The following is a 27311-nucleotide window of genomic DNA, read 5'->3' on the forward strand; positions in this document are numbered from 1 at the left end:
GGGCTCCTACTCAGTCACCAGGAGTCTGGTCTGGGTTGTTGCATTCCAGCCTTCCCAAGGTTCCAGTGTCCCAGAAACCCAAGGAAATCAACACTCAGGACTCCCAGAGAGGGTGGCGTCTAGAAGGTGAGGCAAACTAATGGTAGAGGAGAAGAAGCCTGGGTGGGCAAAGGGAGGAAATAATTGGGGCTCTCTTTAGGGAGAGGGAAGGACCCCAGGGTGAATGGAGAGTAGAGAGAGAACGAATTTCCAGGAGCAATAAGAGAGGAAAAAAGTGGGAGGAAGGATCTGAGAGATCAAACAACCTCTGATTTCAGTTCAACAAATATTTATTGTTTTCCTCCCTTGTGGGAGAAGCTATAAGGTATAAGAGAAATATTGGGCAAACTTATGAATGAAAATGAGAGACACGGGACCTCTAGAGGCATAGGAGAGTACCCTCCAGGTCCTAAGAGGAGACCCAGGACTCCAAGAAGGCAAAAAGTCTACATCTAGTTCACACGGTTTATTGAGACATTTGTCCAGGATCCAGAGAGAGCAGGGAGCCTGCTCCAGTCTCTGCAGAGCCCTGGCATCTTCCTCACACAGGGAAGTATCTGAGCCTTGAGGGAAATGGCAGCCAAAAAGGGGGACTGACATGGAGACCTTGAGAGGCAAGGGGGAGTGCTGGGAACTCACAGAGGAATGTAGTGAGCTCTCTAATGAGGGATGGGAGAGGAATCAGGAGTGTGAGAACCCAATGGCATATTGTGCTGGTTGACCATATGGCAAAGAGGTCATTGTTTTCAGGTAATGGTTTGGGCTGTGCTTTATTTGGCAAAAGGGGAGAGAAGAGGATGACTTGTCGAGACATCAGAGTTACTCTGGGACATTTCAAGGGTTTCCAAGTCAAGAATCTTAATGGGCAGGTTTAGCCAAAGGACTGTACCATCTCAAAGAAATGGCAGAGGAAATTTTAGGGCATGGTTATCTGGCAGGGAGGGTACTGCAGTAGAATGGGAATCTAAGCAGTAGGAAAGAATGAGGAAAGGGATTTGGACTCTGCAATTTGGGGAGATGAAGAAAGAAGAGGTGATAAGGGAGAGTCTGCCACATTGGAGCAATGGAGGAAGTAGAGGACCTCTCTTGGGAGGGAGGAGGGAAAATGAGCTAACCTCATGCCTGGGCCCCTGGACTTCTCTCAACTGAGAGATGGTGTGTGCATCTGTGTGTATGCCTGCACATATACATAAGCAAAAGCTGGCTTATGGTCTGTCAAGTAACTCTCCCTGAGGTAGGAAAACTTCAGGGTCAGCCAGCTGGGGCCCCAGAGGCTTCACATGAGCCAAGATGTCCCTGATGGAGCGGCAGGGGATCCTTCCAGAACTGCCGGAGCCACAGGGCTTGGCACCAGCTGAGGGATCAGGTTGGGGAGAGCCGTTGGGACCCCCACTCAATGTTGAGGAGGAGACAGAAATGCAAGGGTGACCAGAAGAGCTGGATTTGCTACCACAGGGCTGAAGGATGACTTTGCCACTGGATTGGGAGCTGGAGCTGCCGCTGAAGGAGCCAGTGCCAGGTGGGGAGCAGGGCCCCTGGGAAACACCGCCGCAGGGATGGGAAGATGAACCAGAACTGCTGGAAACGCTAGAACTGCTGTGGAATCCAGAACTGGAGAGGGAGCAGGGCCCCTTAGAGCCTTTAGAGCCGACTCCACAGGGCTGGACGCCACCAGAGCCCACGGGCTGGAACGCAATGGCCGAGGAAGCTCCTGACTGATAGATGTTGGAACTAGAGGAGCCATGGCTGGGGATGATGGGATTGCTGGAGAAGTATTTGCCCTCAGAGATGGGGGGCCCAGCTGCAAAGGAGGGGGCCCCTGGAGAGCCTCTGACAGGGTTATCTTTGGTGAAGTAGCCCACAGGGTAGATTTTGCCCTTACTGTAGGTCATGCCTGGGACCAGATAACTGTCAGAGGAGCCACCCACCACCTCATAGCTGCCGTAGGATTTGTCTACAGAGGTGATGGGAGGACAGGGCTTGCCTGAAAGGCCACCATTGTTACACGGAACACCTTGAACCACTCTGGGGCCACCAGAACCATGCTGCTCCACCACCACCACCACAGGCCTTTGACCTCCTGACACAGAGTGGGAGTTGGAGATGTAGGGGCCAGAGTTTGAGACAATGGGCCCCCCACTGCAGGGAGAGTCGGGGACGTCTGAACTACAAGGGCGCAGGTTGGAGTTGACCTTTTGGCCACCACTGTTGGATGTCCAGGAGGTTTGGGAAAAGGAAGAGCTTGAGCCACCTCCAGACTGGGAAGAGCTTACTCCCAAGCGGGAAGAACCACTGTTGATTGGTAGAGCTGAGCCAGACCCTGGCTGGGAGCTGATGCTGCCTGAAGAACCACCGTCAGTTGGTAGAGCTGAGCCAGACCCTGACTGGGAGCTGATGCTGCCTGATGGGGAGTTGATGCTTCCCGTTGGGGGCCTGATGCTGCCCGACTGGGAGGAGCTGGATGCACCCTGAAGACTAGAGCCAGAACTGGAGGAGTGGCTTGTCTGGGAATACCCTGTTCCTGGCTTAAGTAACGAAGATCCTGAAGAACCACCCTGGGCGACGCTGGATCCACTGGAGCCAACACTGGAGCCAACACCAGAGCCAACACCGGAGCCACCACCGGAGCCACCGGAGCCACCACTGGAGCCACCACTGGAGCCACTGGAACTGGAAACGGAACTGCCGGAACTGCTGGAGCCGCTGTGGCTACTGAAGCTACTGGAGCCACCCTTCCCAATGAGACAGGGGTCATTGGGGGAGGTGATACGAGTGGGGTCCTTACATGGGTCTGAGAAGGTCCCGATGCTCTTAGCCAAGGTCCCTGGGGAGGAAAGTCATGGTTAGGAGGGCACAGAGAGGCTTGGCTTTCTCCCTCCCCTTTCAGTCATCGTCCATTCTGATTTCTCCTGAGAGGAGCCCCTCGGGAGAGTCTGGAGTGGAAAAGGGAAGGAGATCTGGCTGTGTCTCTGAAGGAAAAGGAGACGGCAGACTAAAGGCTGTCTCATTGTTCTTGGGGGAGTTGCAGGGCGGTGGGGGGGGGGAGCAAACATCTACCAGGGAAAAGAAAATGAGGCTCTGAAGTAGGAGAGCTCGAAGGGAGATAAGAGGGAAGGGAGAAGTGGCAGAAACAAATAGGTGTAAAAGAAAGGACCCCAGAGAGACAGAGAGCAGGAAGACTGAGACTCTGAGAGCTGGGGGCATAAGTCCCGAGGAAAGAAACCCCAGGTGAGACCAAGGGACCAAATGAAAGAAGACAAAACAACAGAGGACTGAGATGGAAGGGAAAATAGCAAAGGAGATGCTGAGAAAAGAGAAAGCAGTGGCAGAGGGACTATGGTAAAGCGTAGGGTACTTGAGGACTAGGATTTGGTCACCAGCTTCCTTGTAGAGTCCAGGCTTGGGTGAAGGATGGAAATTTTGTTTCCAGTCTCAGTACTGCCCAAGCCAGGAAAGCTGGATGTGGGCCAGGATGTGGGGGCACTCACTGTTGCTTCAGAACCTGCTGGTACCAGTGTGACAGGACACCCCACCCTGAGCCACCCCTGCACTCCTGGCCCAGTCCAGGGACACCAGGATGAAACCCTCCTCCATGGCTCATGACCTTCATCAGCTTACCTCTCTCCCTGCCCAGCCATCACGCAAATGCCTGTCTGCCCCCACAGGCCCACATCTGACTGCTCCTGCCTTTACTTCCCTTCCTGATGTGGAACCTCTTCTTTCCTTAACTGGCCCTTTGCTCCCAACCCCAGGCTCACGCTGCCCCCATCCTTCCTCCACTCCCCACCTCTACCCCTTCACATCCCAAGTGGCATGGACAGAGCTGCGTACTTTATGCATTCAGAGAGGCTGAGTTTGTCCTGCCCTCCTCACAGCGTTACTGTGAGCACTGAATGTAATCGTCTATGTGGAGCCTGCTTTAAAAACACGTGAAGTGTGAGACATTATGATTTATTATTGCCCCTCTTCCCTGAACCCTCCACCAACAAGCAGCTCTCCAAATCTGTGATGCTTCCCTCTCTGCTCAAAAAGGAGTCCTCTGTGTCCCCTTCCACACCAAACCCAGCTCTGCCCGCAGCCCCTTCAGTCAGCTGCTCGCCTCCTCTGCTCCCCCAGGCGCCATGCAGCCTGCTCACGGAGCCAGGGAAGGTCACCGTAAATATCAAGTGGTCAATGGCACTGGCCCCAGAGTCCCCCCCGGCCTAGGGTTTGAATCCCATTTTACTGCTTTCTAATTTGTGATCTTGAGCCAGTTTCCTAACCTCTCTGAGCCTCAGCATCCCATTTGTGGAGTGCCAATAACAAATCTCCCATATGGTTCTTCTAATGATCAAACTGTGAATGTATTTAAAGGGCTACAACAGTGTGTGGCACATAAAAAGAGCTCTCTAAATGGCAGCAATTATTATGGCCATTAAATATCCAGTCTTTATCTTCTAGTGCGCTAAGAATAATAATAGCAACAACCAACGTTTATATCACCCTGTGGAACTTCCAAAGCACTTGTCACATACATTATTTGAGACCCACAGGGAGACTAGAGCTAGCTGTTATCATTAACCCCATTCTAGAGTTTCAGAATATGAGGAAAGTTTAAGTAACTTGTCTGAAGTGACAAGGCAGTGAGGAGCAGCCCCTAGACCCAAAGGTCAGATTCCAGAACCCCTGCCCTTCCCCCCTTGCCAGGTCCTCTCCTGGACTCTCCCCACACGGGGTGTCCCTCCCAGGCATTGATCCCTCCAATCTTCCCTTACCTGGTATCTGAATCCCTCCTCTGCCCTCCCCACTCTCCATCACTCCCAGGGCCCCCAGCCTCCTACCTGGCAGGAGGAGACCAGCCAGCAGCAATGCCATCATCCTTTGCCCTCCCACACGCCCCATCCGGGGTGCCTGAGAAGAGCCCATCTTGGACTATGCGACCTTCTGACTGACAGCAGCTCATGGACACCCGGGGCCTTTATGCCAGGGCTGGACATTCTCTGGGCAGGAGTCACTGTGGGGAGGGGAGGAGAGGCGGAGAGGCAGGTGCCTGGGGGAAGTTGGTGTGGCTGAGAGGAGCTGAAGTAATCAGTTTGGGCATCTGCCTACTCAGCAGCAGAGGTGGCTGCAGTGTATGGTACCCGTGGCCATGGGGCCCTCACAATTCCTGCCACCTGACTGGCCTGTCCCTGGCTCCTCATTGCCTTACCTGGAACCATGTGCTCTGCCGCAATGGCTGCCCACTCTGGGGAGACCACTCTCACCACTGGACCCAGTCACCTGGCTCCTTCACTCTCCTGCCTTCCCCAGTATTGTCTAACGCCCCATCCTCCCTCCACTCACAGACTGGGCACTTCAACTTTCCCTGATGCCCTGGGGTACCTGCTCCAGCCCCTAACCCCCACCGCGTGGTTAACCCCACCCAGATTCCCATCCACAGCCCCTGGCTCTGCCCCTTTCCTCAGGATTCATCACTTAGGCTCCACTTTCCTCCTCCAGATATAAGGACCTCCACCTACCCCCAGCATCTTGTACCCCCCTCCCATTGTCACTGCCCGAGTACCATGCCTGCCACATAACTATTTTGTCTTCTATCAATGAGTGAGCCTTTTCCCTCTCAGAAACTGGGAATTGGCACTCCAAACGCCAGCTCCCTGACCTCTCCCTTCTGGGGGGCTCCAGGGACAGCACGAGGGGTGCTGAATGCCAGGGCTTGGGCCTGGGGAGAGGCCTGGTCCGGGTACCCTTGTCATAGCTGGGCCTCAGTTACTCACAGGCCAGTCACAGCCCCTCTCCCATGGCTGGTGACCCTGACTCCAGTGGGTGAGCAAGAGGCTAGTAAGACTAATTGGGAAGGTGGTGGCCCTGCAGCCCATTAGCTGGCTGCCTGGCCTGGATGAGCGAACAGGAAGCAGGCAGCTCGTGTCCTGGTAGGATAAAGGAGGGCCGGGCAGGCTCCCGGGTCCCTGAAGGATGGAAGGCAGGCATGGAGGACCAGAGCCCTGGGACCTGCTAAGATGGGGCGGCTCCTCCTCCACTGCATTCCCTCCCTCCTGCTTCGACCCTGGTTCCACCCCAGCCAATTAATTGCTCACTAGTGTTGCTGAGAGTATCAGTATTGGAGGGAGGGGCCTGGGAGTCAGGGCAAGCTGCTCTCTTCTCCTCCCCTGGCCCACCCAGATCTCTTCATGCTCCCCCACACCAGGCTCTCATTTCCATAACCCCCAGTCTACTCACAAGGGCAGCCCTATCCTTGAACCCTTGCCTGGGCTATCCCCCTCTCTGTCCTGCCCTGCCCCTAACTCCAGCCCAGCACTGTTCCTCAAACTGTCTGCGATGATGGAGATGCTCTATGTCTGATGATAGACATGTTCTATTTCTGTGCTGTCCAATGTGGTAGTCACCAGCCACATGTGGGGACTAAGCATTCCAAATGGGGCTAGTATAATCAACAGCTGATGGAGGAACTGAATTTTTAATTTCACTTAATTCAAATGTAACTAGCCACATGCAGTCTAATCTAGTCCCTGACTTTCTGCCAGCTCTCAAAATGGGAGTGGGAAGGAAGAGGGGCTTGAGGAGGTAAGGGAAAGGGGCTAATGGGACAGCGAGGAGGTAAGGTAACAGGATAGCATCCCCTGGAGAGGATTGATGCAGGGAGGAGGTGGGGGGGGCGGGGAAACACTGGCTACACTGGCTTTACAATAGGGATGACCTGGGTTCAGGTCTCAGCTAACCTCCCAGCTTTGGGCAACTCATTGAACCTTTCTGAAATTCAGTGTCTTCATCTGGAAAATGAGGGTATTTTAAGTCATGCTTGCCTTGCAGGGTTTTTGTGAAGATCAAATGGGATATTATCAGAAGGATTAAAAGGGACAAGGGCTGTAGCCCTCCTGGCACAGATGCTCAGCCAATGGAGCATCCTGTCTGTGTCCTCCACTGGGGGAAAACAAACAGGATGGGCTCACCCTGCAGCCCCAGGCTCTCTCTCCAGCCCAGCTGAGCTGGGAGAGTCTCACTACCCTCTGCCCCCTACAGAGCAGCAGACATGCTGTACACAGGGCTGCTATTTAAAATAATGGTGCTCCTTCTGAACGGCACCTCTCTTCCCTCCCTAGACTCTCAGGTACCACTGGCTCCAAGCCCAGGAGGAGAAGGGGAAGGAGGGAGGGTTGCTGGGAGCAGGGAGGGGAGTGGCCACAACAGAGAGGTGCAAGGAGCCTTGTGGGTGGAGAGAAGGGCAGGAATGGTGGCGCCTGTGGGGTATTCTTTTCCAGCATAAACATAGGAAGTGACTTTTTTTTGTCTCATTCCTCCCAAATGCTGTCAGACGTTGGCCAGGACAGGCAGGGCCGGAGGAGGCACAGTCTCTCTCGGCCTCTTGCCAGATCTCCAGCCACCCACACAACCTGGTGTATGGCTACGTTCCAACTCCGACTGCTGTCCTCCTGTCCACTCTGTCCACCCCATCCTACCACCCACATCTGCCCCGTCCCTCCACCGCCCGGCCCACATGTGGGCCCTCCTAGCTCCTCTCCGCTCTCCCTGTTTCTTACTGAGAGCCTAGCTGCTCACTGTGTTTTACTCCCTGGTGCTCACGTTAACCCTTCTCTCGGCTCAGCAGCAAAAACCTAAGCTAATGGGGTCGAGGAGGGGAGGGAAGGGCTGAGTGCCTGGCCTAGGCCAGAGCCGCCTTCTAGGATGCTCACCATTTGGATGATGCCCTTGGTGGTACAGGTGTCTGCTGCATTCCCCAGCAAAAAAGTCTACCCCTAACCCCACCAGCAAGTGCCCTACCCAATGGATGGACTCGGTGAGAGAGTGTGGGTGACACAGGGTAACCCCCCACCAGAGACAATCAAACTCAAAGCACGTGCCTTCCATAGGCAAGAGATCAGGGATCCTGCCTCGTATTTGTGAAGAAGCCAGTTCACTTCCACCCCAGGTCCAGGCCACCCCGGGCTGCCCTGTGCTGGTGTGTTCTGCCCCCGGCAGTGGGTCAGCACACATGGTCCTTGCAAGGAGGAGGAAGACGGATTGTCCTTGCCCTCAAGGAGCTGCATCCAGCTGGGAACACACAGTGTAGACAGAAGGCTCGCGTGGAGAAAGGGGGCAGGCACTTGGCTTCCAGGAGGTGGCAGGACTTTCCCTGGGCCTTGAGGAATGAGGAGAAGAGCAGGGAGCCGGCAGCTCAGACCCAGGCACTGGCAGTGCTGAAAGTATTTGTAGAAGGAGCGGCTGGCTCGTGTTGGCGTGGGGAACGTTCATGCCAAGGAACAGTGGGCGGAGGAATGGAAAGGCTGCTTGGACCAGCACTGTAGGTGATCCCTAACACCAGGCTGAGGGAGGAACGGAGAGCGTGCTGGAGGGCGCAGGGAACAGCGGACTCTGAATGGGGAACAGCATGGTCAGAGAGCGGCTTGGGGGACAGAACCACCATTTCCCGATTGCCAGCTGTGGCCGGACGTCATCCCAAGGACTCCATACATGCTCGAGTGTTTAATCCTCATGACAGCCCCACGGGGTAAATGTTTTTTATCCCCCATTTCACATATGAGGAAACTGAGTTTAAACTATTTGCCCAAACCAGCTGGTAACAAGCAAAAGAGTGGAAAGGACTCAAACCCAGGCTTGTCTGACTTGAAAGCTCACGTGGATCACATTACTCAATGCAGCCGACACCTGCCATAAACTGAGGGCTGTGGTCCCTGGACAGACTTCAGAGGTTCCTTAACCCCTGTAAGAATGTGTGTGAAATTCCTGTCTGTGTACATTTTTCTAGAGAGAGGAGTTTCCAGAATCCTGCTGACCCTCAAAATTTCTCCTCTGCATTTCATCCAGGGGCCTAAAAGTCAGAATGGATGTTCTAGAACAAGCATTCACACAAGGGTCCTTGGTAGACCTAGGGCTTAGGCTTGACAGAGGGAAAAGGGAGTGAAAAAAGTAGAAAGAGAAAAAGGCTGAAAGAGGAGCTTATTTTGTGGTGGGGAGAGGCCCCCCAGAGCCACTCTGGGGTCCAGGACCTGTGGGCGCCCCCTTCTCCGCACCTCTCTCTGCTCTGCTCCAGATGAGGCATCTGCCTCTCCTCCTTTCTCTTTCTCCATCACAATCCCTCCACCTGTGAGGACTCATCTCTCTAGCAACACAACATCCTCTGCTCCCTCATGCAAGGCTGGTGCTCCAGGCCATTCCCAGTAGGGTCTGCCTCCGAGTTGTTTTTCCTGCAGTGGGGATGGTGGCTCTGAGTCATCCACACTCTCCACCTCGTCCCTCTCATGACCAAGAATGTAGAGAGGAGGCATTTGTGTGTAGGTGTTCCTGCCCATCTGTGCTGGGTGGACCCTCCTTAGCCCAGGTGTGGCCATGTGATGGCTAAACTTCACTCAGCTTTAGTCTCTCCTCTGCCCGCCTCTTGGGAATGCCCTCCTCACTTCTGTGGTTTCTTCCCTGTGGTAGATGACCAGGGGCAGAATCCACGTTCCACCTAGCCTGACTCCTTTGCCCCTTTCTCAGAGAGACTCTGCCACATGTAACCTACGCGGCCCTCACACGACCTCAAAATGGGATGGAAACCATTGGCCCTGGACTGTGGGCTCCATGATGGTGGGCACAGCACATGTCTGTTCATTGAATTCCAAGCACTGAGTCATGGTAGGCACTTGGTGAAAAGAATGAATGAATGTGTCCAGGCCACTTTTCCCCTTTCTACCTTACTCTGGAACACATCCCTTTCCTCTCTTGTTTCTGTGCTCTCCACCCCTCCCAACCTCATCTACAACATGCAAAGCCCCCAGCAGGTGCTGGGTGGGATGCACGTATAGACAAGGCCTTGCCTCCAGGAGCATTCAGTCTAGCTGGGTGGGGGGCAGCAGGATCAGGAACTTGGCTCTGACACAGAGCCACTCACTCATGCTCTCTCGTGGGGCTGTCCCACCCACATTCCTCATGGGTGACTGTCTCCACGCTTCTCTCCACTGGAAGATCTCTTTTCTCTGAGGGATGCGGCACATTTCCATTAACAACACCAGAGTTCACATGGCCGTGATGAGGAAGTACTGGGATTTCCCCCTGGACAAGGCATTAATTCGATGCTGGGGGTGGGGTAGGACAGAGCTGTATTCTTTCAAAATTCCCTAGGTGATTCTTTTAGGGAATGCTGCCACGCCAGCATAGCATGTTGACCCTAGCTGAGAATCACTGCTCTGGGTAGCGGTCCACACCCTGTCAAAATATATTTTACTTCCTCAGAATATATTCAAAGCTGTGGACTATACTCAGCTCTACCTCCTTCTTCTCCACTTGGCTCCCCGGTCCATCACTCTCCTCTAGGACTGACCTCCTGGAATTTGGCCTAGTCAGCCTCCACTTTTGCTCTACCCATAGCCTGTCCTCACCCTCTTAGCAGCCCTGCTGGCACTCTCCAAGGGACCTGGGGCACCGCATGGCACACATGGGAGTGAGGACCGGGTCAGAGCCAGTGGCATCCCCAGGCAGTGAATCCTGTAGAGGAAGAACTTGGCAGGTGGGGGCTCTGCCCACCAGGCTATCTGCCCCCTATTCTTTTCCCATCCCCCGCTTTATGCAAGCAGCAGGGAGTCAGCTGAGCGACGGTCATGCTCTTGTGCCAAGACTTCACATCTCTGTTTAAGTCACACCTGACGTGGCCACCACCCCGCTTGTCTTGTGAGGAGGTGAATCCAGAGGCTGTGATTAGCTCTCAGAGTAACAATAATATTTTTCCTCTTCTCTGTTCTGTGGAGGGACTGCAGGGAAACCAGGGTTCATTGTCTGCTCGTTAGGCTCACCTATTAAACAGTCATTTTTTCCACTGTTGCTATTAATGCATTTTATTGTTACTGGTCACCAGAATTAGAGACCCAGCTTCCTTCCCGATCCGGAGGATGGAGGAGCAGGAGAGGGTGAGAGGGAGGCGCCAGGGTGCAGTCGGAATGTGCTTTCGGGAGAGGCTGGAAGGACTTGTACCAGGAGAGACTTCTAGTCCGGGTGTGGCCCTCAGTTTCTGGGGGTGGGATCAGCGTGGGCCCATCTTCTCTCCTTCTGGCCTGTCTGAATCCCTCTGGCTGAGAGCTCCTTACGGGTGGGGAGCTTCTCCTCTCCCCCAGTGTGTCCCTGGCATCTGATGTAGCACCCACACAGAGGGGACTGGTAAACACAGAATCCTACTGGAGAGCCTGGCATCCTGTGTCCAGCCCTGTTTTCTTGGACCCAGGGACTAGAACCGGAGAGCAGCACTGACCCCCCGACCGTATACGACAATCAGCTCGCCACAAACATCGGCGCATGCGGGATGTATCTTGATTCTCTCGGTGACCCTAGGAAACAGAAATTACTGTTTGTCTTTTGGAGCTGCAGACGCAAGTTCAGGGAGTTAAAACAAGGCCTACTACCAGCTGGGGACTTTACCTGGGATCCTGATGCTGCATTGTACATGCTGTGCCAAGCTGGGTTTTCCTCTTCTCCCTGGATATTCCCATAGCCTGGCTCACTGTCATTTCATTCAGTTCTTGTCATCTGCCAGCTCCTCAGAGGCCCTCCCTGACTTTTCTATTTAAAATCAACCCCCTCACTCCCACACACATGGACCATTACTCTCTACTTCCTTCCTCTGCTTTATTTTTCTGCATCGCACTTATCATGATATGACATCCTATTACATGTATCCCATATGCATCTACTTATTGTTCACTTCCCCCACTAGAGGTAAGCCCTCCTCTCCTTGACTCACTGCTGTATCCACAGCTCTAGAGCATTGCCTGGCTCATAGAAGGAACTCAATAAATAATCAAGGAGAGAAAGAATAGATAGTAAATATGGGGACCACTTGGCCAAGTGGCTATGCCCGAATTTTCCTATGGGCCCTGGAGGCTGCCTCAACTTACTTCACGTGCCTGACTCACCTTAGACAGGTCACCTTGGCGACTAAGAGAGCACTAGCGGCACCTGACAGAGGCCTCGGGGAGTGGGTGATGTTAGAGGCAAAGAGCAAGGACTCTAGAGGGTAACACCTCAGAGGAGTCTCTAGGCCGCCCTCTGGTGGTGGAGCATGGAACACACGTGCACCAGGAATTCAGGCTCTCAGCGTTCAGTGGGAATACAGAGATTATTAAAGAAATCCCGTAAAGTTACATCCCAAAGTCTTACAGAGAATGGATGGCAGATTAGGGACAAGGACTTAGATCACAGGTGGATGCTCTCACCGTTATACGATCTTGTCTGCCCCATCACAGGAGCTGAGACTATGCTCCAAAAGGGAAGGCTAAGGGCTGATAGACACTTTGAGGATGTTAGGGAGAAAAAAAATCTTAGGAGGTGGATTTGGTTTAACTCAACAAGTCTTTTGAGCCAGTGCCAGGCAGCTGGTGGGCATTTAGTTAAAGATTAGAGGGAGAAAATGTATAGCAAGGGAGCTGATGTTTATACCAAGGCAAGTCTTCCGTCAAAGGTATCTGAAACATGCAATTGACAGAGGAGTTAGGACCTCCCTCCTGGCCTCCCACCTCAGGGTGTGCCCCTCTCTAATCAACTTTTATCTCATTTTGTTTCCTCCCTAGACACAGAGCTCCTGCAGGGCAGGGAGGACTGAGACTGCTTCTTGGGGTTGTCACCATCACCTGGCACCCCACACAGTTGATGCTCAATAAATGATTGCTGGATGGGCAAACAGATGAGCCAATGAGTGGTTTGGAGTGTCTCTGCCTAGAGAGCTTCCAAGAAGAGCAGACAACCATCTCTTCTGTCCAGTCCAAAGACATTATTCGCCTGCCCAACGGCTGAGGGCTGTGCCAATGTTTTCTCAAGGTAACTCAGCTTCTGTAATGAGATTATCCCGCAATACAGGCTCTGGGTTCTTTTATTTCATTGGAAGCATTTATTGACTGCCTCCATGTCTGCAGTACTGAGCTATTGTTCTCTAAATCTGTGATCCTATTCTATTATTTAATTCTATGACTCCTTGTTGACACAAGGTGCAACAGTGTCCCCACTGCATTCACCCCTAGGTGAGGTCAGCCAAGGCAGGTGGGGAAGAATCCACATTGTCTAAACTGAATGGATAAGTTGGCACAATGGGTTCCCCTGTGTTAATACCATCCAGTCCCACTCAGTCTCCTCCCCAGCTAATAAACACAGCTTGTTTGAGTGCCGATACCTGCTGCCTATTAATAGGTATTAAAATCTCCAATTACCTTATGGCTCCCCCTTCTCTCTCCCACGCACCCACCTGTGTGTCAGACTGGGAAGAATTGGTTTGGAGCCAAGCAGTCCTGCATCCAGTCTTAACTTTGGCGCTCGTGTTATATGTTAGACCTCTCTCAGCAGTAGTTTCTCATCTGTGAAATGGAGCTAATCATTTGCTTGATTGAACACCTTCTGGGGCAGGTACTAGGACAGAAGTAAGACAGACGGGGCACAGTCCCTGCCCTCAAGAAGCTCATACTTTACAAGGGGAGAAAGACATGGAAACCAACATAATGTTGTGGAAATTAAGTAAGACAGCATGATGTAAAGAGCCCTAGATCCTTGCCTGGGCCACATCTGGGACTCAGTTCCTTTCCCTCGCTTTCTCCTTTAAGGGTTTTGTTTGTTTTGTTCTGTTTTTGGTGAGGAAGATTGGCCCTGAGCTAACATCTGTGCCAATCTTCCTCTATTTTGTATGTGGGGCACTGCCACAGCATGGCTTGATGAGTAGTGTGTAGGTCTGTGCTCGGGATCCCAACCTGTGAACCCCTGGTGGCCAAAGTGGAGTGTGTGAACTTAACCACTATGCCACTGGGCAGGCCCCAAGGGTATTTTTTCTCTTTCCATTCCCAATGAACTCCATCTCAGTGGCTTGGGAGGTTGCTGAGGGTCAATTTGAAGGGTCCAGACTTCCTTCTTCCCTTCCATCCCACACCTTTCTGTCACAGTACCCCCAGACATGTGTGTGTGCCTCCCCACCACTGGGCACAGTTCTATCAGAGGAGAAAGACTTTCAGACATGAGCTCCTGAGGCTGGCACCAACACTTGCCCTAATTTCCCCCAAACTACCTGTCCAACAATATCTCCCTCTCCTCCAGGTTATAAACCCTTCACTCTAACCATTGCAATCTACTCTCTGTTGCCCAAATTCACCATTCATTAATGAATTCAGCCATTCATAAAACACGATGTGATGGTAATTTTATGAAAGTCAGTTTGACTGGCCTAAGGAGTACCCAGGTAGCTGGTAAAATATTGTTTCTGGGTGTGTCTGCACGGCTGTTGCTGGAAGAGATTAGCATTTGATTGGCAGACTGAGTAAAGAAGATCACCCGCACCAATGCAGGTGGGCATCATCCTACCTGTGAGGGCTGAATAGTGCAAAAAGGTGGAGGAAGGGCGAATTTGCTCTCTCTTTGAGCTGGGACATCTCTCTTCTGCCCTTTGACTTCGACATTGGTGCTCCTGGTTCTCTGTCCTTTGGACTCACATTGGCACTTACACCCATCAGCCCCTCATTCTTGGGCCTTTGAACTTGTCCTGGGACCTACGCCATCGGCTCCTCTAGTTCTCAGGCCTTCAGGCTCCGAATAAATTACTCCACTGACTTTCCTGGGTCTCCAGCTTACACGTGGCAGATTGTGGGAATTCCCAGCCTCCACAATCTCGAGAGCCAATTCCCACAAGAAATCCCCATATGTATATTCTACTGGTTGTTTCTGTGGAGAACCAGTAAGTGTCCAGGAAGGCCCAGGCACTGTATTGTGTGTCAGGGCTACACAGATGAATAAAAAGATGGGATAATGTAGTGGTTAAAATCAGAGACATTGGAGACCCGAGATCAAACCCCAGTTTTGCCGTCTGTCCCTGTGTGCCCTTGCATGAGTCATTGTACCTCTCTTCAGTGAGGCTTTGTTTTTCTCCTCTGAGAAAAGGTGATAATAATGGGGTTATTGTGCAAACTAAGTGAGAGCTTAATCTTAGCACTGGGCAACAGTGCCCATACAGCACGTGCGCAGTAAAAACTGGCTGCAATGGCCTGCAGCAAACCACACTCTGTGTCTGAGGTCGGATTCCACAAAAGCAGATGCTGAGACAGAGATTCAGGTAAACGGGATTTATTGTAAAGTGATGAGGGTGGGGAGGAGGGAACGGGGGCAGGAGAAGTGGGACCTGGAAGGGAAGGAGGGCAAACAAGTGTGTGGAACCAAGCTGACTTGTGGAGGGCAACTTGGGCTCAGAGGACAGGAGTATTGATGCCCCCGTCTTTGTCAGTCATCCATTAAGGGCTGGGGGAGTGGGAGGTGGGGGAGTGACGACGTAGGGGAACACTGCCAGGTGCTTCCAGCATTTCCTGCACCTGGCAACGTCCGGTCAGCCCCAGGCACCAGTGGGCTGTTGGGAGAGCACCCTGGGAGTCAGTAGGCACAAAAAATGGTGAAGGGGTCCGAGAAGAAATGTGCAGAACAATTGCTGTCCCCAAGAGGCTTGGGGTCTAGGAGTGGAGGACAGACCGGAATAAATCACTGCCATGTGAGTTTTGTTGAGGAGCAGCAGCACCGCAAGACGCGGTGGCGGGGGCAGGAGGTGGAGGTGCGGGTGGGGAGCGGCGCCTGGAGAGGCGTCACTGAAGGGCAATACATCTGGTTGGGGAGAGGAAGGCCATTCCAGGCAGCGGGATCATTACACGCAGAGGCAGAGGCCTGCAGCGGCGACCACCACCGACCGCCCGGTGGTAAAAGGAGTGGGCGCGGGGGCTGCAGAGCCCTGCGAGCCAGCCCCGGCAGCTTCTGCGCCTGCGCCTTCGCGTGACGCCCCGGCTCCGCCCCTTCCTGGCACGTCCCCGCGGCGCGACCCGCCCCGGGCCCTCTTCCAGGAAGTCTACCCTGACTGTTGCAGCTCGCTGTGACTCTCTTCTTAACTCATGGCGTTTACTGCCAAGGTTATTACTTTGGTGCTTCCTCGTGTAATTAAGTTTGCATGTAAATCCTGTCTCCGCTGGCCTAATTTTAAGCTTCCTGAGAGTAAGAAGTGTGTATTTTTATTCTTTATAGTCTCCCATGGCCCCTGGCGTTGGTGGACGTACTAAGGGTATAAGATACTGACTGACTGAATGGTGAATCTAGTCACTTTGGGGCCTATTAAATTCTACTAGGCTCACCCCTACAATTCTTATGTGCTCTAAGATTATTTCTAAAATCTAAACCTAGGGGGTTTTTTCCAAGCTGGTCACGTATAGGTTCTGATCGGAGTTACCACGTAAAAAACTGGGTCTTAAGGGTGAATTTTAAGGTCACACACCCTCAATTTCTTTTCGCCCCTCTCCAGCCCCCACCCTGGTCAGCCACTTGATTGACATTAGGCCACTGGGCTCTCTGGACTCCTGCCCTTCCAACTTTCCTGTTCAAATACTCCCTTAAAGAATTGTGAAAAACTATGTACCCCTTACACATTTTTAAGTCAACAGCTAACATTTTTAGTCATAAGTTTAAATATCGCAAAGGGTATACTTTCCAGGGAATTGTAAATACTTGCATATTAAAAGTCACATCAGTCTTTTAAACGTGGCAGATGGAACATAATACCATAGCACTTTCCTATCCATTAAGACCATTTTAATAAGTGAACAAGCCCTCAACCAGTCAGTGAATTTACCTTTCTTTTTCTTTTTAGTTCCCTTTTCCATTCCACTTTCCATATAGAGTTTAATCCTAATATTTTTTCATTGTATCGCTTTTTTTGTATTTTATTGTATTTTTTGAAAAGTCTTTTATAGTATATCTTTATAACAAAAACATCCTACATAAATTGAAATTTAGTTCTGGTGACCATGAGACTCTTAAGCGTTAAAAAGTTATTCTGCAGTGGGTTTATAATTACAATTATTACAACTCACAATTGATCAAAACTACAAATATTGATGACGATTAAATGGAAAGGTAAACTTTTATTGAAAATGCATTTTTTTCCCTGCTTTTTCTCCCCAAATCCCCCCAGTACATAATTGTATATTTTAGTTGTGTGTCCCTCTAGCTGTGGCATGTGGGACGCCACCTCAACGTGGCCTGACGAGCAGTGCCGTGTCTGCGCCCAGGATCCGAACCAGTGAAACCCTGGGCCGCCAGAGAGGAGCCCGTGAACTTAACCACTGGGCCACAGGACCGGCCCCAGAAAATGCATCTTTTAAGGAGATAGAAAGGGCAGATTTTTATTTCCCATTGACTCTTGTTTGGCATCTCCAGGAAGAGCGTGCTGGTCCGGTTCAGGGTGGGCGAGAGAGCTCGGTCTTTCTCTGCTAGTGGGAGAAGGGTGGTGTGTTAAGGAGGCAGGCGGAAAAGGAGAAGATGGTTCTCAGGGAGATTCATTTTAGTAAGGGACATGTGTACTTCTGGAAATTGATCCTCTTAAAACTTGGTCCTGCCCACATGGCCCTGGGAAAGTTTTCATGTTCAGGCAGGGCTATGCAAACCAGAAGCTTTTTTTTAATATATATTTTTTTAAAGATTAACACCTGGGCTAACCTCTGTTGCCAATCTTTTTTTTCCTTCTTCTTCTCCCCAAAGACCCCCAGTACATAGTTGTATATGCTGGTTGTGAGTGCCTCTGGCTCTGCTATGTGGGACACCTTCTCAACATAGCTTGATGAGTGGTGGCATGTCTGCGCCCAGGATCCGAACCAGCAAAGCCCTGGGCTGCCAAAGCGGAGCACACAAACTTAACCACTTGGCCACAGGGCCGGCCCCCAGAAGCTTTTAAAGAGAGACTTAACTTGGTTTCTCATTCTTCAAAATAGGGGTCCCAGAATGGGAGAAATGTGAGTCTGAATGTCCTTGTAACTCTGATGGTTACATTTCCAACCCTCCTCCTGCTGGGCTCCACATCCTTATGCATGAGGGCAAGACAGGAACTCACATTGCTTCCAGATCTCTGTAGGTTTGTGGTTCTGAGGAGAGTATCCAAATATTGAAAGAATATTGGCAAAGAATCAGCCTAGATTCAAAATTAAGAAAACGTGGTTTTTATTTTTCCATTTCTTGGACCCACCATCACTGTCTCCTGATAGTTCCCACTGTAGACCACCAGGTGGCAGCAGAGAACACGGTGCTGCCCGCCGAGTCTCAGGGACGGGGAAGAGGAGGGAGCAGGAGGTGGGACAGGCCTGGACACGAGGTAGGGGTGTGTGCTTCGGCTGTCAGAGCGAAAAGGAGGGGAAATGTAGGGGCTGAATGTGGATCTCAAGGGATCCATATGGATCCATAGGGAGTACGGATCTCAGAAAACATTGGGAATGACACCTTCAGGGTTCAGAATAAAACTGAAGGAATGAGGAAGGGAATAAGGAGTTAGGCTAAACTGGGGAGAAGAGAAGGGTAGAGATGGGCTTGGGTGCACTCTGTCTGGAGGCCCAGGACGCCTCTGGGGGATCGCGTTATCTGTACTCTTCCCGGGGTGGGTCAAGGTCTGGCTCCTCCTGAGATCTGTGGTCCACCTCAGGGGCAGGCGGCCAGGGGTTTTCTGGAGGCTGGGGTCCTGCCGGCCAGGGGTCGTCAGGCCGGGGAGGTTGAGGGGGATCAGTTGTGGGGGGCTCAGGAGGCCAGACTCCAGATGCAGGCAGGTCTCTCCAGGGACGATTAGGGCCTGGAGGTGGAGGGTCCTCAAAGACAGGGGGTACCCCTGGCCAGGGGTCACCAGGGATTGGGGGGCCCCGAGGCAATGGTGGGGAGCCCTCCTCCTCTCGGGCCTCTGTGTGTGGGGGAGAGGGGTGGTCTCCGCTGCCCGAGATGCCTATAAAGGAGGAAGGAGAAAGGTAAAAGGTGGTGAAGGCCAGATCCCCACCCCCCAACCCCAGTTACAGGCCCCTGGGGCCTGTATTCCCAGTGAGCTGATCCCACAAACAGACCTCAAAAGTAACTCTCAAAGAGTTCTCCACACATTTACAAAATACCAATGTGCTCTTAAAATGACGTGAAAACTCTGTCCTGAACCATTAACCTGACCAACGTTAAACTGACCAGACCCTCCAGATCAGCTCCATCCAGCCCTGGTTGGGACAACCCACTGGCATGGCCCTATGCTGGTCTGCAGCCCCAAAGTGGTCTACTCCCTTGGCCCCATGTGACACCCAGACCCCACCCCTATAATGACCTCTACCCTCCTTAACACAGACTTCAGCTGAATGCTTGCCTCACATCTGAATTCTGATCTAAATTGCCACATGGAACTACACCTGAACAAGCAAAACATTTATTCTGAGCTGAATGCACCTTCTCGCATCACCTGCATCCCCCAACTCTTCCCCTTATGAATTCTCAGAATATCCTCCATCCCTGTGCACCCAGCTCACCCTTTCCTTCTTAGTGGTCACCTTCACCTCATCTTGACCATCCCCCATCACCCCAAATGGCACTCCTGGCCTCCATTCCAAGCTCACCTCCGGCATACAGGCAAAGGACCAGGACCCCCAGTAGCTTCCAGCTGAGCATCATGGCTATCTCCGGAACCCCCAAAGTCGGGGGTGGGATGAGTCTGGGTGCCTGTGAACCCCAAGAGGCTTTATAGGAGAGGAGGGAGAGGAGGAGGCCAGTCTCTGGGGAGGGGCCAGCCCAGTGACACAAGGAATCCCATCAGAACCTAACTGGTCAGACCTGTTTGGAACGCCACGGCTGGTGTGTAACCTCTGAGGCTGGCGTCCCTCATTTCAGCCCCCCAGCTCAGGACCCAGCCACCCCGGCTCTATCACTGACCTAGCCCTTGGTCACCCCACCCTTGTTTTCACATCCTCCTCCATACACACCCTGCAGGAATCGATACCCATGCATCAGCTCCGTAATCACAGGGACTTCCACCTTTCATTGCTCGAAGCCGTTGGAAGCCAAGGAATGGGAGCAAGGCATGCGTGGGGAAGCAGTGTAATTACACGGGCCAGGAGGCAGGACGCCGGCAGGAGGGAGGGGAGAATTGCGCCCTTTGAACACCTGGGATGTAACTAGGACAGTCTCACTAGCCCACTGAGCACCCCCCACCCCTCCACCCCACTTTGAACCCTCCCCATCAGGGCTCAGTTCTTTCCCTGAAACTTCTGCTCTTCTCAGGACCCAGGCATGCTGCTCCCCAGCACGTCCCTTCTTTAGGCACACAGGGGGCCTCCCAAGCAGTGACATCTGAGGAGTTTCATCAGGAGCCACCTGGGGTGACTGCAGGTAAGGAAGGAATTATGAGGACATCCTGATTCCTTCTCCCCACCCCTGAGCTCACTCCATGTCACGGCCCGGAGGCCCAGGAAGAAGCTGCCTCAGCTCTCTGTCATCTCAGCCTCTTCCTCTTCCCTCTGGAATCCTCCTCGCTGCCCCTCTGGCCCCCTCCCCTGGTCCTTGACGCCAATGCTCTGTGCCCACCCCCTCCCTCCATCCTTTAGGTCTCAGTCTGTCTTGTCAGTCTCTCAGGGACCCCTGGAGAACAACTTCAGGATGGGCTCCTCTGCCCGGAGGTCTAATGAGCCTCTCAGACGTAATGTGTCCAAAACAGAACTCACTTCCTTCCCAAGTTGTTCCCCAAGGTGAGGGACACCCCTCTCCCTCTGTGGCTCAGTGCAGCCTTCATTCCTCTCCTCCCCTGTGCCACCCCACCCCATCCTGGAGCGCCCCATCCTGGAGCGCCATCCCTGCCCAGCCTCCCGCAATGCCATCCTAACTGGTCTCCCTGCTCCCACTCTGCATCCCTCCCCTACACCCAAACACAGCCTCCACAGCCAGCCACGGGGTCTCTTAAAAATGTAAATCCAATTGTGTGGCTGCTTCCCAGTTTAAAAAATACTCCAAGGGGGTTCTAGTGACTTAGAAGAAAACCCAAACTCTGCCAGGTCCAGGCCTCTCCCTGCAGCACCCTCCATCACTCTCCCTCCTGCCCTCTGCAGGAACTCTTCTCCCAGGGGGTCACACAGCTTGCTCCTCTCTCCACTCAGATCTCAGCACAACGTCCCCTCCTCAGAGGCCTTTCCTGTCCCCTCATCTAATGCCGCCCCGACAGAGTCAGTTTCTATCTCATCATTGTAATTTGCTTTCTCTTCATAGCACTTGTTATTGTCTGAAATGCTCTTGTTCGTTCATTTAGGTACTTGTCCATCATCTGTCTCTTCCACTAGGATGGACATGCCATGGGAGCAGGGACCTGTCTGTCGGCTGCCACTGTAGCCCTGACCTAGGACACTGCCTGGCTCTGAGAGTCCCGTTGAATGAGTAAATGTTTTATCTTCCTCTGCACTGGCACTGGAAGATCATCTTCCAGAGGTAAAGAGATTTAAAACAAAAGTTGAAAATAAAGAAAACCTGGAGCTTCTCAAAAAAACTTCCCAAGCAGCCTAGGAAAGGGGTTTTTGAAAGAGGTACCATCTAGAGAAAGAGCTGTGTATGGGACCACTTCTCACACTTCCCTGAAGAGATCTCCCTTACATTCCCAGAGATAACATGTCCAAACGACGACTCCTACTATAGTCATCTTTATTGAGCCACAGGAGAATTCACAGACATCTTGATGGCTGGTGTCCACGAGGGCAGCTGGATGGGGAAGAGGGCTGGGATGTCCCCCCCAGCCCCCACCCCACTTCTCCACAAATCTCTGGGACCCCCTTAAGCTCCCAGGTGCTCAGAGCATCCGGCTGCTCAGGAGCAGACTGAAGCAGGAGAGTTCTGGTTGTCTCCTTGAGGAATGGCTTGCTCTTTGCAAATGGTCTCACTCAGGCCCTGGAGGTCATCGAGCAGGACACAGAGGGATCCTAGGAAAGAAGACCCCAACGGATAAGAGCCGGACAAGAGAAGGCTGTCTTGGTTACCGTGCAGAGTAACCTTCTCTGAGGCAGAAGGTTCTCTGGTCCAACGTGGGCGTGGATACAAGAGGCTGGGGGTCTCCAAGGGTCACAGAGAACAAGGCTCATGTCCTCAAGTATCTGGAGGAGAGGTTGCTGAAGTCCCCCCACTTGTCTCCTCCTACCTAGACCATTACCTTTCGTGGCCTGCCTGGTGGAGAATGCCGCTGCTGGAGGGGCAGGTGCTGAAGACTCTGGGGGCCTGGGGCTGGACTCCACAGACTTCCCCTTCTCCATTAGGGAAGGAAGAACTGCCAAGAGTCGCTGCTGCTTGTAACGGGAGAGGAGACCCTCCTGCTGCAAGGTGGCCTGGGAAGGAGAGGGTTAAACGCCACCTAACCCAGGCAGAGCCTCCCCCTCCCCTTTCCACACCTCTCACCCCAACCAACCCCAGGGCCCAGTCTCTGCCGTCCCCTACCAGCATGAGGTTCTTGTCCCTCTCCAGCTCCTGCAGGCGCTGTGTCAGCCGCAGCCCCTCCTCCTTCCTGGCCTCATCCTGCAGGCGCCTGAGCTCCTGGTTCCGCTCCTTTTCCCTGACGGCTTTGCGCTGGATTTGACGCAGGGAGACCACTGCAGGGAAGCCAGGGCACAGAGGGGACAGGTGTGGGGCAGCCCAGGGGCAGTGAAGCACCAGAAAAAAAGACTGGAATGACAGGCAAGAATGCTGGGTCCCCAGCTCTGTGACGGGGGGAAGCCACTTACACTCCGTGGCTCTCAGTCTCTTGTGTACAGTGGGAGGGTGGGCTGCTGCTCTAGGAGCCTATGAATCGGTGAAGCCAAAGTACCTTCCCCATGCCCAAACCTTCCCGGAGTCCCTTAGGAGAAATCTGAATATGGACTGGACATGAGATTTTGTGCAATTAATGTTCATTTTCTTAAAGTGTAACAATGGTATGGAGGTTTCACAGGAAATTTTCCTCTTTGTGGGAGACACAGCTGATGTTTGCAACTTACTTTAAATGATTCCAAAAAATGTACATATTGATGTGTGTGTGTATATAGATAGAGAGGAACGTGACAAGGTTAGTAACTGCTGCATCTAGTTAGAGAAGGTGCATGAGTATCCATTACATGATTCTTCTGAACTTGTCTAGGTGTTGGAAGTTCTTCTCAATAAAAAGTCGGGGGTAATCATGGGTGTGAGATGTTGGGACGGTGGTTGCCTTTGTGGAGGGGAGTGACCGGCAGGGGCTCCAGGGCTGGTCACATGCTGTTGCTTGACCTGAGTGCTACCTATATGGGTGTGTACACCACCTGAGAATTCATCAGCGCCATGTCTTGATAACTTCATTATTTGCATGCTTTAAAAAACTTTTTTTAAATAACCTTATGTCTCAATACTGCCTTCTTCCTGGAAGCCCATATCCACTCCAGCAAATCTCACCGGCCTTGGCATGCTCCCGCCGAGCCTCGTTCAGTCTCCTTTCTGTTTCTAAGAGCTGTTCCCGCAGGCGAGTTTCCACTTCAGCCACCTTCTCTTGCAGAGCTGGGGTGAGGCGCAGATGGGGTGTGGCAGGGGGAGCCCTGGTTCATGGTTCCCACCCCACCCTCCATGGATTTGCCCATTTCCCCTGTGCACACCTTGCCCATAGATCTCCTGTTGCTGGGTCAGCTCCTGCCGGAGACTGGCGGCCTCCTCTGTGCTCTCCTGCTGGCCCTGGCGAGCCGCTTCCAGCTGCAGCCCCACACTGGCCAGGGACTCCTGGGTCTGCTGCAGCTCCTGCTCCAGCTGCTGGGCGACCTCGTTCAGCTTCTGCCTCTCTGCCTCCCCTGGGAAGAGGAGGCGCTCACTCAGGCCTCTCCTTGCCCTGGATGCCAGCTCTTGCCTGTTTCTCTCCATCCCCAACACACCAGACTCTGGCCCCTGCGGGAGCTCAGTGAGTCAGGACCAGGCGTACCTTGCTCCCGGGCCCGGCCCACCTCCTGCTGGATGATGTGGGCACTCAGCTGCAGTTCTGCATCCAGGCGGTTCCGTTCTTCCCGCAACTGCTCTAACTCCAGGCTCACATCTATAGCCGGTGGGGGTGGAGGGCAGCTGAGACAGGAGGAGAAACAGAGTCAGAGGAACTCACCCACCTGCCTCACCCTCAAGTCATCCCTCCTCGGTCCTCACTGTTAGGGGTCCCAGCAACAAACACCTTAAAGCCCCACTCCCCTCCCTGATCCACCTCAAAGTGCCCGGAACTTCACCTCTCCTGGCGCAGCTGAGCAAGGGCCAGTTTTCGAGCCATCAGGCCTGGGGAGAAAAGGCCGAGAGCTACAGCAGGATAACTTTGTGGAGGAGAAAAGGGGAGATGAGGGAGTAAGGGGAAAAGATGCTTGGACCCGTGAGAAGGAGGCAGGAGGATGAAGGTGGGATGAGAGAGGGCTGGTGGGGCAGGGGCAGGGCTAGGGTGCATCTGGGAGTCACCCTACCCACCCCGAATGGTGTGGACCTTGCGGACGGCATAGCTGACTCGGTTGCTGAGGCTGGGCAGCCGGGCTGCAGCCTGCTCCACCTTGGCCATGGTGCACTGGAGCCAGGTCTGAAAGCTAGAGAAGGCGGGAGGTCACTGACCTTCCAACCCCACCTCCTTCCCAAAAGGAGTTGACTCCCTCTGCCCTGTCCTGCTATGTACATGCATGGGGAAAGCAGGGCAGGGGAAGTCAGAGCAGGGAAAAGAGAAGCTGAGGCCAAGAGCAGGGGCCCCAACTCTGCACCTGCCAGTCATGTCTGAGCTCCTCAGTGGATAAAAGAAGAAAATCTGAGAGCTTAAGCCCTTTAGTGACTATCGGGTAAAAATGATCCACTTGCTCATAAGGAAAGCACAGCTTTCTGGTCCCAAAACCCATGGTAAGCTTCTTGTGTGGGTCCTAGCAATCAGTGTCTTTAAAAACAGCCCTGCAGTAAAAACCATAATGAGGTTCCCGAAGTCAGACCTTATCTGGCCCAGATGCCATAGCACAGCAAAGAGTTCACTGAAAACGATTCTACGGTGGCAAAAATGAGTGCTGTACGGCTGCCTAATCTCCAGCTCATTCTGACTTCACCTGCTCGCCCCTGGACATGTCTCTGGGTTTAGGGAATCTCCTGGTGCTGTATGGGTTATATGAAGTTATGTGCATTTCTCTAAGGAACAAAGCCCATAGCTTCCATCAGTTCTAAGGGGCCCTTGCCACAAGGCGGCATTAAATGGCTGTGTATCTTCTCAAACAACCTGAGAAGCTTATTTCTCACGATCTATTTTTTGGTCACTATTATGCATCAGAGATCAAAGTCATCCTCTCTAACAATTCCCTGATACCAGTGGAGGCAGGCCCATGATTTATCAGTGGGTGGTACCCAAAGCAGGGCCAGTGTGGCTCATGAGAGCTCAGAACCCTAACCAGGCCCCCGGGGAGGAGGCCCAGGCAGTATCCAGAGGCAGGGCAGGAACTCCCCAGGAGAGTCCAAGTCTGCACCGACAGAAAAACAAGCGGCCCTCAAAAGCTGGGGGTCATGTCCCTAGCAGCACAGCAGAGATCACTTTTATCTGAAAATGGTGTGAGTGGGTACTTCAACACCTACTGCGGGGGCTCTTACGAAAGCCATTTTCTGGTAAGGTCTCCAAGCGATCTACAGACTAACAAACCTGGCAACAAACCAAGTTTGGGTTGTTTTAAGCCTAGGGGACTTTCTGGCAATAAAATCATTAATAAGAACCATTGCAGTGATGTCCTGGTACTGAAGTAAAACCCTGTCCACAGCGCTTCTCTCTCCTCTCCTAGAGGTAGGAGGCACATGCAATGGATTGAATCTGGGTGGTGGTTCATCATAACTAGTCTCTCTTGTCCTGTGCATGTTTGAAATTTTTCATAATTTTTTAAAGTTAAATTAGTCCCCAAGGTACAAATCCAACAGAAGGGGCTAGTGGGCAAGGACCCATCCTGCATCACAACTTTGCTAAACCAAAAACTGTTATGTGATCCATCAAGAAGAGCCTCATGGGAACAGCAGACTTCTGCAGAGTACAGACAACAAGCCAGGCACTGTGCTAGGATCTTTATGTGGATCCCTCTCAGCACCCCAACGTCCACGGCTGAGGGGGGCTGTTACCAATGTGAAGAAGCTTGTGTTTCTCCTTAGATGGCTTTCTAAAGCTTATGTAACAAGAGTTGGGAAGAAAACTAGGAAGTTGGTATGAGAGACACAGGCTTGCAATTGACCGAGAAGGAAACTGGCATACATTTTAGATGGAGTACCTAGTAGGCCAGTAGGTGTACAGCTTTAAAATAAAGAGTAAATTTTTTTTCAACTCCTCAGGGTATGCCTGTAAAATTTTAAAGGAAGGAAGGAAAACCAAGTAGCCACACTCCCCATCCTCCGACAGCTCAGTAGGTGGAGATCCTCCCAGGTGCTCTGTTTAGCTCAAGCCGGTACTAGACCGAACTGCAGGAGGCATTGCCTCACCTCCAACAAAGTGTGCAGTGGGAGTCATAACAAGCGAGCCTGGTGTGAACGTGGAGGGGGTGCCCCAGGAAAACACAAACACAAGGACTTGTACAGGGCTACCTACCTCTGCCTTGCATACTCCAGCTGACAGCTCTCCAGCCCCTCTTGCCTGAGGCTCTTGAACTCCAAGGTGCCCAAGAAGCTGGGGAAGCAGAAATACCACTCCACACCCCACTCCCAAGGTACCTGCTGACAGCATTGGCTACAAGCTTCAGCTGCTCCTCGGCCATGGCCGTCTGCTGCTGCCGCCGGCGCTGGGCCTCCTGAACCCGGCTCAGCTCCACCTGCAGGGCCTGGGAAGGATGCGGTAAAGACAAGGGTCCCCTCCCCACGGCTCTGGCCCACAGACCCGGGCCAGGGATTTCCCTGGCCTCCCTTAGCCTCTGCCTGTCTCAGACACTGACCTTGGCGCCCATCCGCTCCACCTCCACCTCTGCGGCTTTGTCCTGCAGGGAGCGCTGCAGGATGGCCTGCTCCTGGCTCTGGGCTGCAGCTCTTTCCTGGAGCTCTGCCACCTGCGGGAGGAGAGGAGGCAGGGCATGGCTAGAGCAGCAAGCTGGAGGGCGGGCACTGGAATGAAGGGGCAGGTGCCCAGGTCTCTGAAAGAATGCCATGCAGGGAGACAAGGAGCTTGGGTTCCCGAGAATGGAGTCTGAGTCCAGGTTTCCTTCCAGAAGCATGTTCCATGTGCCCACACCTTGAGAAACTGCCCTGTGACCCACCCACAAGGACCTACCACCTCTGCCCATGCCTCCCATCCTTAGACACTGTCACCTCCTCAGAGAGGCCGTTCCTGACCATCCTGCCTAAGGCTGGCCCACCCCACGGTCTCTGTCTCTCACAGGATCTGTTACATTTTTCTCTAGAGCACATATAACTACCTGACATCATCTAATTGTTTTCTTGCCTATTACGTGACTCCCGCTCCTATGTAAGCTCCTATGTAATATAAGCTCCTTAGAGCAGGTACTTGTCTGTCTTTG

At 52.8% G+C, this 27311-nt stretch overlaps 3 protein-coding genes and 1 long non-coding RNA gene across 32 annotated transcripts in view; 1 reads left to right on the forward strand and 3 right to left on the reverse strand.

The window, feature by feature from the left end:
* LOC139077472 (uncharacterized) lies at positions 1-23182 on the forward strand. 2 transcript variants are annotated; one of them, XR_011530037.1, is made up of 4 exons: positions 1-126; positions 12591-12837; positions 20089-20196; positions 21107-23182. It is a non-coding gene; the product is annotated as an uncharacterized lncRNA (long non-coding RNA). The 2 variants fall into 2 exon arrangements; XR_011530038.1 differs by lacking the exons at positions 1-126; positions 12591-12837 and adding an exon at positions 14992-15103.
* Positions 312-5020, reverse strand: CDSN (corneodesmosin). The gene is made up of 2 exons (XM_008507460.2): positions 4860-5020; positions 312-2863 (listed from the first exon to the last, which is right to left on the reverse strand). The coding sequence occupies exons 1-2, from the start codon at positions 4942-4944 to the stop codon at positions 1245-1247; spliced, it is 1704 nt and encodes a 567-aa protein (XP_008505682.2). The 5' UTR covers positions 4945-5020; the 3' UTR covers positions 312-1244.
* On the reverse strand, positions 17999-19530 carry PSORS1C2 (psoriasis susceptibility 1 candidate 2). Its single transcript, XM_008507457.2, has 2 exons — positions 19428-19530; positions 17999-18781 (listed from the first exon to the last, which is right to left on the reverse strand). Exons 1-2 carry the CDS (start codon positions 19480-19482, stop codon positions 18426-18428), a joined length of 411 nt encoding a protein of 136 aa, XP_008505679.2. The 5' UTR covers positions 19483-19530; the 3' UTR covers positions 17999-18425.
* Positions 21476-27311, reverse strand: part of CCHCR1 (coiled-coil alpha-helical rod protein 1) — a 12081-nt gene continuing 6245 nt past the window's right edge. For 17 of the 28 annotated variants that reach the window (XM_070585646.1, XM_070585629.1, XM_070585633.1 and 14 more), the window contains 10 exons: positions 26733-26843; positions 26515-26621; positions 24277-24389; positions 24048-24093; positions 23756-23892; positions 23439-23627; positions 23242-23343; positions 22276-22427; positions 21995-22166; positions 21476-21767 (listed from right to left, as the gene is read on the reverse strand). In XM_070585646.1, coding sequence (XP_070441747.1) covers positions 21655-21767; positions 21995-22166; positions 22276-22427; positions 23242-23343; positions 23439-23627; positions 23756-23892; positions 24048-24093; positions 24277-24389; positions 26515-26621; positions 26733-26843 — 1242 coding nt within the window. In that variant the 3' untranslated portion in view covers positions 21476-21654. The remainder of the gene's footprint in view (positions 21768-21994; positions 22167-22275; positions 22428-23241; positions 23344-23438; positions 23628-23755; positions 23893-24047; positions 24094-24276; positions 24390-26514; positions 26622-26732; positions 26844-27311) is intronic. The other 11 variants (XM_070585636.1, XM_070585638.1, XM_070585624.1 and 8 more) reach the window with 1 other exon arrangement.

The sequence above is a fragment of the Equus przewalskii genome, chromosome 19, assembly GCF_037783145.1.
Source record: "Equus przewalskii isolate Varuska chromosome 19, EquPr2, whole genome shotgun sequence".
Lineage (NCBI taxonomy): Eukaryota > Metazoa > Chordata > Mammalia > Perissodactyla > Equidae > Equus > Equus przewalskii.